This window comes from Conger conger, chromosome 19 (genome assembly GCF_963514075.1).
Source record: "Conger conger chromosome 19, fConCon1.1, whole genome shotgun sequence".
Classification (NCBI taxonomy): Eukaryota; Metazoa; Chordata; class Actinopteri; order Anguilliformes; family Congridae; genus Conger; species Conger conger.
The window spans coordinates 14520205-14530204 of NC_083778.1; the positions used below are offsets into that span (position 1 = coordinate 14520205).

General features: G+C 50.1%; 1 protein-coding gene across 1 annotated transcript in view; it reads right to left on the reverse strand.

The window, feature by feature from the left end:
- The window catches only part of LOC133118816 (forkhead box protein P2-like), a 100901-nt gene that overhangs the window by 21233 nt on the left and 69668 nt on the right, over positions 1-10000 (reverse strand). Inside the window, exons 4-8 of the mRNA XM_061229074.1 lie at positions 9910-10000; positions 6953-7039; positions 4128-4293; positions 2415-2616; positions 393-497 (exon numbers count right to left, since the gene is read on the reverse strand). The exon at positions 9910-10000 is cut by the window's right edge and continues 1101 nt beyond it. Coding sequence (XP_061085058.1) covers positions 393-497; positions 2415-2616; positions 4128-4293; positions 6953-7039; positions 9910-10000 — 651 coding nt within the window. The remainder of the gene's footprint in view (positions 1-392; positions 498-2414; positions 2617-4127; positions 4294-6952; positions 7040-9909) is intronic.

Here is a 10000-nt window from a genome sequence, read left to right on the forward strand (position 1 = left end):
ATAGGCCAATTATCCAAATTGTTCACGAAGCGTGAAGATTTCATTCCCTCTAGTCACCGCTCTCCGTGACAACGCAGTCACTCACGCTTTGTGTTAGCTTCTCGCGTTCTCACACAACCGTTAACGCCGCGTAGCTCGCTTTTCAGAGGCGGCCATTTTGGAGTCCGAATCAGAAATGCGTGGCCGAGGGCCCTGCCTGATAGTTCTGCTGTAACTGTGCAGGTATGGGGTGGCCGGGGGTTGGGTAGGTCTCAATGTGAGATCTTGTCATGGGGCCCAAAATCGACACGTGGCGCTGTTATTGGATACACCTCAGGTGAATAACCAATAAAGTGGTCGACCGGTCAGAGGGGAGAAAGGGCAGAGAGAGCGTGATTTCCGACGGCGCCTACTTGAGAAACTGTCCGAAGTCATCGCAGATGCTCTCGCAGCCGGGCCACTTGCAGACTCCGTGTCCATACAGGGAGTGTGACACCGCCGTCTCCTCCTGCGGCACACTGAGGGAGGGAGGGAGGGAGGGAGAAGAGGAAGGAGAGAGAGAGAGAAGGACAGTGTGAGTTTGTACCAGTTTATCTGCTTTTTTTGTGTGAAACAGCCCCAGTCTCCCTGTTCAGTTGTGCAAGCCAGACAATGTTTTGGTCCACAGTTTGTTGTAGAGTGTAGAGGACATGCCCTTATTTTGGCCCACAGTATGTTGTATAATCTATGGCCTTGTTTTGGTCCACAGTATGTTGTATAAGCTAGAACCTTGTTTTGGTCCACAGTATGTTGTATAAGCTAGGACCTTGTTTTGGTCCACAGTATGTTGTAGTGTGTAGAAGCCAGCCCCTCGTTTTGTTCCACAGTATGTTGTATAAGTCAGGAACTTGTTTTGGTCCACAGTATGTTGTATAAGCCAGGACCTCGTTTTGGTCCACAGTATGTTGTATAAGCCAGCCCCTTGTTTTGTTCCACAGTATGTTGTACAAGCCAGGAACTTGTTTTGGTCCACAGTATGTTGTATAAGCCAGGAACTTGTTTTGGTCCACAGTATGTTGTATTAGCCAGGGCCTTGCTTTGGTTCACAGGATGCTGTATAAGCCAGACCCTTGTTTTGGTCCACAGTATATTGTATAAGCCAGACCCGTGTTTTGGTCCATAATATATTGTATAAGGCAGGTCCTTTTGTTGGTCCACAGTATGTTCTATAACCAGACCCTTGTTTTGGTCCACAGTATGTTCTATAACCAGGCCCTTGTTTTGGTCCAAAGAATGTTGTATAAGCCAGGCCCTTTTGCTGGTCCACAGTATGTTGTATAACCAGGCCTTTGTTTTGGTCCACAGTATGTTGTACAAGCCAGTACCTTTTGTTTGTCCACAGTATGTTGTATAACCAGGCCCTTGTTGTGGTCCACAGTATGTTTTATAAGCCAGGCCCTTGTTTTGGTCCACAGTATGTTGTAAAACCAGGCCCTTGTTTTGGTCCACAGTATGTTGTACAAGCCAGTACCTTTTATTTGTCCACAGTATGTTGTATAACCAGGCCCTTATTGTGATCCACAGTATGTTTTATAAGCCAGGCCCTTGTTTTGGTCCACAGTATGTTGTAGAGTGTACAGACCAGGCCCTTGTTTTGGTCCACAGTATGTTGTAGAGTGTACAGACCAGGCCCTTGTTTTGGTCCACAGTATATTGTACAAGCCAGGCCCTTGTTTTGGTCCACACTGTGTTGTGTAAGCCAGACCCAGGTCTCTGTCGGATGGCTGCGAGCTGCAGGAGTCCCAGGGGATGCCTATTTTTTCTCCTCTTTCATCTGCTGATGTCTCTGCTTCACAACACCGCCTCTCCGAGTGTTCCCTCTCTCTCCCTCTCCCTCTCTGATGCCGTCAGCTTTCAACCAATTACTGTACACATCCACCTTCACTGAAGCGCATGCTATGGGGCTTCTATATGCTTATGATATTATGGAAATACTTAATTCATGCATTAGAAGGGTAGACAGAAACATAAACAGACTTACGTACCAGTCACGGCGGTATATAAAAAGGCCTGTTTATCGTATAAACATTATTAAAAGCCACACAGGCATCGTGTTGTCTGTTTATCTGACAAGCAGCAGAGCAAAGATAATTCAAAAGCTGGGAGGAAACAAAGCTGTAAAAGTGTCAAAGCGCACCGAGGCAACCTCTCCGCCAGCGCAGTTTCGAGCGACGCCCGGCCGCTTTTGATTCCGCGAACACGCTGCTAAACAGCTGGCATCACTGAGGGGAGGCTCTGTTCTAACAATTACCCAGACATTAATCAGCTATTAAACAGACAAACAAACAGGAAGCTCGCTCGCTCCCCGCGGCGAGGAGCCCCGTGCTGCGGGCAGGGCTCTCGCAGTTTCCTCCGGCGAGTGCGCGGTAGCATGTGGAGGAAGGAAACCGAGCTACCTCTCCCTCCTGGGCTGGCCGTTCACCATGGAGTGGTGGGCGCCGGGCGGCGAGGCCTTGGAGACGGCGGAGGAGGTAGTGGAGGAGGAGGAGGAGGAGGTGCTGAGGTCGAGGCCGCCGTGCTTAATGACCCCGTCGTCCATGTTGTGAGGGCCCGTCACGTCTTTCCATAACTGCTGGAGCTCCACGGGACTCAGGCCAGCTGGGAGACAAACACACCCCGTTAGGTTTCCATCAAATGGTAAATGGTAAATGGTTGGCATTTTATATAGCACCTTTATCCAAGCACTGTAGAATCAATGCTTCTCATTCACCCATTCATACACACATTCACACACCGACGGCGATTGGCTGTCATGCAAGACGCCGACCAGCTCGTCAGGAGCATTTGGGGGTTAGGTGTCTCGCTCAGGGACACTTCGACACAGCCCAGGCAGGGGATCGAACCGGCAACCCTCCGACTGCCAGACGACTGCTCTTTCTGCCTGAGCCATGTCGCCCCCATCACAATGTCTCACAACCGTTAACGCGAATTAGCATGGAAAAGTTGGCAAAAGAAAATGCAATTCAATGCTTCCATCAACTACTGTTATGCAAATATTCTCAAGAGGATTATGTCCTCAAACCAGTGCCGGCTGCCTGGGTTTTCTGGAGAGGAAGCCTGTGACTTTGGTCCCCGACATGTCATACTATTTATTATTTTTATTTATTTCTCACCCTTTATCGCATCTGCTCTTTATCAATACACCATCTTTTCCACCCCAAGTGTAAAAACATTCTTCCAATATTATGACTTTTTTTTTTTTCAGGCATTTCTCGACATTTCCAGAAGAACAGTTGTACCCCACTACTGTTACCAACATACTGAACAAACCTGTATACACGCAGGACTAAGAACCGAACGCAATGCCGTACACACAAACAAAATAGATGAGCAGGCATGGAGAACAGTCACAATCGTACATCCACACCCGAGTATAGACCTAACGCGCTGTCACAAGCACGTACACAAGCGCGCATGCAATTACTGTTTTTACATTCCAATTAATTTCCTTATCTTCCGGAGAAATAGGCTACGTACGATCCCGAGACAACAATTCAAGGCTGTTGTTGAAGCCGGAGAGATCACATCGACGGAGGAAAGAGAAGACCGGAGCGGTTTACAGATCGATGCGAGCGTTTATTTTTATTTTTTATTTTTAACGGTCTCCGGCGTCGCTCCGTAAACGCGGACGGCGAACGGCGAGCCCTCAGCGCCCGCGGACGCGCACAAACGCGGCAGCCTCTCCTCGACGCTCTGCCCCGTTTCACAGCCTTCCCCCTGGTTTCTCAGTCCTCGTCAACAACGCTCACAAACAACAGCCTCTCCCCCGCCTCTCGCTCGACGATTAACCGGCAAAAAAAAGGCGGGGACGCCGCCTCCGGTCGAGCCGCTCCGCTCCGGGTGACGGGAAGCGTTACCGTGGCGCACGGCGTCCGTGAACGGGCGGAGCGGGGAGAGAGAGAGAGCCGAGGAGATCCGCGGCGGGTTCCTTCCCTCCGCTCGGCGCTCGCTCTTGCCTGCTGTCTCCGCGGCGGTAAACAACAACACACAACAACAACGGCGCCGGCGGGAGCCACGGCAACAGAGTGAGCGAGCGAGCGAGCGAGCGGGAGAGGAGAGAGAGGGAGTGTGTGACGTGAGTGAGCAAGGGGGGGGGGGGGGGGGCGTACCTTGCGGAAGCGTCTGGCCCGGCAGGGCAGCTTGGCCGGGGGGCAGGGAGATGAGCCCCTGCCTCTGCAGGCTGAGCAGGTGCTGCTGCTGCTGGAGCTGCTGCATCTGGAGGAGCTGCTGCTGGAACACGAGCTGCTGCGCCGCCAACTGCTGCTGCTGCTGTTGCTGCAGAGCACAGATCACGCTAATTAATGCTAGCACCGCTACCTGCTGCTAATTATGCTAATTAATGCTAGCGCTGCTGCTGCTGCTGCTACAGAGCACAGATCATGCTAATTAATGCTAGCACCGCTACCTGCTGCTAATTATGCTAATTCATGCTAGCACTGCTACCTGCTGCTGCTGCTGCTACAGAGCACAGATCACGCTAATTAATGCTAGCACCGCTACCTGCTGCTGCTGCTAATTATGCTAATTAATGCTAGCACCGCTACCTGCTGCTGCTGCTAATTATGCTAATTAATGCTAGCACCGCTAACTGCTGCTACAGCCAAAACACAGATTACGCTAATTAATGCTAACACCGCTAACTGCTACTGCTACTGCTACAGCCAAAGCACAGATTACGCTAATTAATGCTAGCACCTCTAACTGCTGCTGCTGCTGCTACAGCCAAAGCACAGATTACGCTAATTAATGCTAGCACCGCTAACTGCTGCTGCTGCTGCTGCTACAGCCAAAGCACAGATTACGCTAATTAATGCTAGCACCGCTAACTGCTGCTGCTACGGCCAGAGCACAGATTACGCTAATTAATGCTAGTCCCGCTAACTGCTGCTGCTATAAGCAGAGCACAAATTCCGCTAATTAATGCAAGCACTGCGGCCTCCATGCTCTTTCCCTCCTCCTCCGACATGCTGTGCCCTCTTTCAAATTTACTGTACTCCAGACAGCTGTAGAGATGGTGTACTGCACGGTAATTAAACACATCCCTCCATAGCTGTTAATTGTCTCGCATTTCTAATTGGCTGTTTAGGTTTATTAGGCAGCGGGGACTTGTCGGAGATCAGCGATGTTAACAACGCGGTTAAGACCGCGGGGTCACTTCCTGTTCCCTGTTACACGCACTGAGGGGAAAAACAACAAGGCCAATTAACAGAGCCCTGGGGTTTGACATTAACACTGCACTCAGGCGCAGAAATGTCTGAAAATAAAGCAAGTGCACAAAAGCATGATTTATAAGGAAAATCAATATTGATCCTCGCAAGTGACCGCAATTCATGAACAAGGAGCAAAAAGATAAGAGTGAGACCAGAGCATGCACTGCAAAAACAAAATAACCTTTCAAGTATTTCAGTCTCATATTTAATCTATTATTAATCTTATCTCTATTACATTTTTGCGAAGACAAAAAGATTGCCAATGAGGTGGTACTCATTCCAAGATTTCCCACTCGGGTAAGACAATTTTACTTGACAAGAACTTAAAAACAAGCCAATATTTTCTGCTTAAGACTAAAAGGCTAAAACACTTAAGACAAGACGTTTTTCGCAGTTCAGTCCACAATCTCTATGTAAGCTCCGTCATTTAAAATTCTCCTTTCCCAACATAACGGGCAGTGTGCAGTGGAGTAGGCCCCCAGAGGGCCGTGAACACAGGCCTCCAGGGATCTATTAGTGCAGGAGGGAGCAGCCTTCACACACGCTGCCCGTTACACAGCCACAGCGCAGCACCTAGGACAGGCTCTCGGGTTCCAGCGGAGTCGGCGGACAACGGCGAGAGGTGGAGAGCACGGGACGCGCGGGGCAGGGGGGCGGTCGTGCCTGGGAGAGGTGACCTTTTCCCCGTGCTGCGTTCTGTCTGAGGGCAGGAGAAGACGCTCTCGCAGGAAAACGAGCAGCGGGCGGAGTCTCCGGAGAAATAAAGGAGGAATTTCTATTCCGCCCGTTTGATGGCCGGCTGAATCTCTATCCGCAGATCCAAACATAGCTGCACCTCTGGGGCCTGGGGCGGGGGGGCTTCCTGTTGAGGGTGGAATGGGGGGGGGGGGGGGGGGGGGGGCGCACCTTTGCTGCCTCAGTGGCTTCCATTATTTCCTTTCCGTTTCCTTATTGGCTCTGCCGCCAGTTCGGAGGAAGATGATTGGCCAGCGTGATTTATGAGGGCGTCAGTGTGGAGCAGTGCGCTCACTGTCCCAAACCTACAACCCCCCCCCCCTTCATTAATCAGGCACATCCGGTCCTGGAGCGTGCATTCCATGCAGGGCATTAACAGTAAAAGTAGGCCACCCCATCCCACGATGAAATAATCAATGCTTTGCGCATAACACACGTATTGGTGGGTCATTCCCTCTGTAGGGTTAAGAGCAGGTAAGTTTCTCCACTACAGAGGCACAGGCTTGGATTCAATCAACATTTCACTTTTTGTGTCTAAACTGAAGATTTGGACCATTTTTGGTGACACCAAACTTCTGCAAAAGTGTCTGTGTGACATAAATGAACACATGCATTTAAATGCCAGTCAAAGTTTAGGTCATATGTTGACTGAATGGTGGGCCATATTGGGGTCTCACCAGTAGGCGAATTACCGCTACAGAGTGACAGGCACATCTCCTCACATGGGACAGGATGCACTTACACCCCTATAACTCCAACACGTGACATCACGAAGATACAACTAGAATGTTCTAACCTGAACACTTCTAATGCTGATGTGACAATCCCTACTGTAACTGAAAGCCATGGAGTTCTAGAACCCCAGCTTAGGATCTTGAAAAAAGATTCTACCTAGAACACTGAATTAGAATCTTAAAAATCTTTTTTTCAAGATCCTAAACCAGTGCTCTCGAAAAAGGTTAATCTGGAGCATGCAGAAGCCGTGTTACCTCTTTCACCTGCTTGCCTGGGTGCTGCTGCAGGAGCTGCAGGTGTAACTGCTCCTGCTGCTTCTTATAAAACTCCTGTAGATGTTGCTAGAGAAAGAGAAAAAAAAACTCTATGAAAGATCAGGGAAAGGTCGGAAAGCTGTTTATGACAGGACTCGTCTCCCGGCCTGTAAACAGCACGGCAAACATCATCTCCGCTATGATATGGAATGCAATACTTCAAACCCTATGGGGAATCTGACCTTTATATATATATTTATATCTTTATTTACACACACACACACACACACACACACACACACACACTCTTCTTTCCTGATGTGTGTTTACAGCATATGAGCTGTGTGAATTGGAAGCGCATCATTGCCGATTCCCAGTCGCGGCGAATCAAAACAGACGACACGGGACGCGGGCGGAGAGGAGAGGAGAGGAGAGGGGTCAGAGGTGGCGGGGTGACAGAACGACACCGTCCGCGTCTCAGCGGCACTTTAATGAATGTGTCAGTCTGTGGCGCAGCGCGCCGGCGTTACACACGCTCCAGAAGCCGCCCTGCTTTAAGGAGTGTCCGGAAAACTGCTGCTAAAACACACACACACACTCACTCACACAGACATACATACACACACACACACACACACACACTCAGACACTCACACAGACATACACACTCACACACATACACACTCACTCACACACTCACACAGACACACACACACACACACACACATACACACACACACACACACACACACACATACACACTCACACACATACACACTCACTCACACACTCACACACTCACACAGACACACTCACACACTCACACACACACATACACACACACACACACACACACATACACACACACACACACACACACACACACACACATACACACTCACACACATACACACTCACTCACACACTCACACAGACACACTCACACACACACATACACACACACACACACACACACACACACACATACACACTCACACACATACACACTCACTCACACACTCACACAGACACACTCACACACTCACACACACACATACACACACACACACACACACACACACTCACACACACACACACACACACATACACACTCACACACATACACACTCACTCACACACTCACACAGACACACTCACACACTCACACACACACATACACACACACACACACACACACACACACAGGCAGCTCTGACACGGGCGCAGATGACTCCAGCATTTCTTCTGACACACAAAATGATTATTTCTCCATTTCTACATTCTGGTTTGTATTGGCTCCTGGAGAGTGCACAGTGCAGAAAATCGCAAAACCAGCATATGTGTAAATGCACAGACTTTCAGTGAATGCTATGAATGATCCAATTGTGCAGTATATATTTTGGCACTTCTGCATTACGTCTCCACATGGGTTTTAAGTGCTGGAAGAGGAGCCGTCAATCATGTTCACACCATGTTTTTGTGCTGCTCTGAAAAGTCTGGATTAATCCTCAACATGTTTGGCGTAACTAGTGTATACCGGCATGCCAATCTCAGTTAAACCTACAATATACAGCCCAACCTGAAACAAGGCCTCTATTGTAAGCCTATTGTTTGAGGAAAGGGAAATCGCCATCTGAAATGCAAGAATCTTTCTGGCATCCAATGAGATTTCCCCTTTTTAAATGGCTATCCAGTAAAATATAGCAGCCATGAGGTCTAGTAATAGGTCTTCCCTGTCCCAAAACAAATAATTCCAACCCTAGTCATCTAAATCCAACAGACGGAAGACGCACACCTCTTCTATCTAAAGTAGTGGTTGCAGAGATAGTGCCAGCTCCATGACAAATTGAGCATAGTATCTGATATTTGAGCAGTGAGCTCTGTGCTTGGAGATGCAGAACTGTAAAACAATGGTGACCATTTCTAAACCACTGGACATATCAGACTTGGAAAGGAAGAAAGACAATCAGACATTTTAAATGCATTTGAGCTGGATGGTGGGTGGTTAGGATAGAGGTGTGGGTGTAGTTGAGGTGGAAACAGCAGGGTGGTTAGTTAGGGGCAGGGTGGTTAGTCTGGGGCAGGGTGGTTAGTTTGGGGCAGGGTGGTTAGTTTGGGGCAGGGTGGTTAGTCTGGGGCAGGGTGGTTAGTTTGGGGCAGGGTGGTTAGTCTGGGGCAGGGTGGTTAGTTTGGGGCAGGGTGGTTAGTTTGGGGCAGGGTGGTTAGTTTGGGGCAGGGTGGTTAGTCTGGGGCAGGGTGGTTAGTTTGGGGCAGGGTGGTTAGTTTGGGGCAGGGTGGTTAGTCTGGGGCAGGGTGGTTAGTCTGGGGCAGGGTGGTTAGTTTGGGGCAGGGTGGTTAGTTTGGGGCAGGGTGGTTAGTTTGGGGCAGGGTGGTTAGTTTGGGGCAGGGTGGTTAGTCTGGGGCAGGGTGGTTAGTTTGGGGCAGGGTGGTTAGTCTGGGGCAGGGTGGTTAGTTTGGGGCAGGGTGGTTAGTTTGGGGCAGGGTGGTTAGTTTGGGGCAGGGTGGTTAGTCTGGGGCAGGGTGGTTAGTTTGGGGCAGGGTGGTTAGTTTGGGGCAGGGTGGTTAGTTTGGGGCAGGGTGGTTAGTCTGGGGCAGGGTGGTTAGTTTGGGGCAGGGTGGTTAGTTTGGGGCAGGCTGGTTAGTTTGGGGCAGGGTGGTTAGTTTGGGGCAGGGTGGTTAGTTAGGGGCAGGGTGGTTAGTCTGGGGCAGGGTGGTTAGTCTGGGGCAGGGTGGTTAGTTTGGGGCAGTTGAGGTATAAACAGCAGGGTGGTTAGTCTGGGGCAGTTGAGGTGTAAACAGCAGGGTGGTTAGTCTGGGGCAGGGTGGTTAGTTTGGGGCAGTTGAGGTATAAACAGCAGGGTGGTTAGTCTGGGACAGGGTGGTTAGTCTGGGACAGGGTGGTTAGTCTGGGGCAGTTGAGGTGGGGGGGACAGTACCTGCTGCAGCATGACGGCCTGTTGCTGCTGGAGCAGGGCCTGGAGCTGCTGCGGGGAGAGGACCTGCTGCTGGAGGATCTGCTGCACCTGC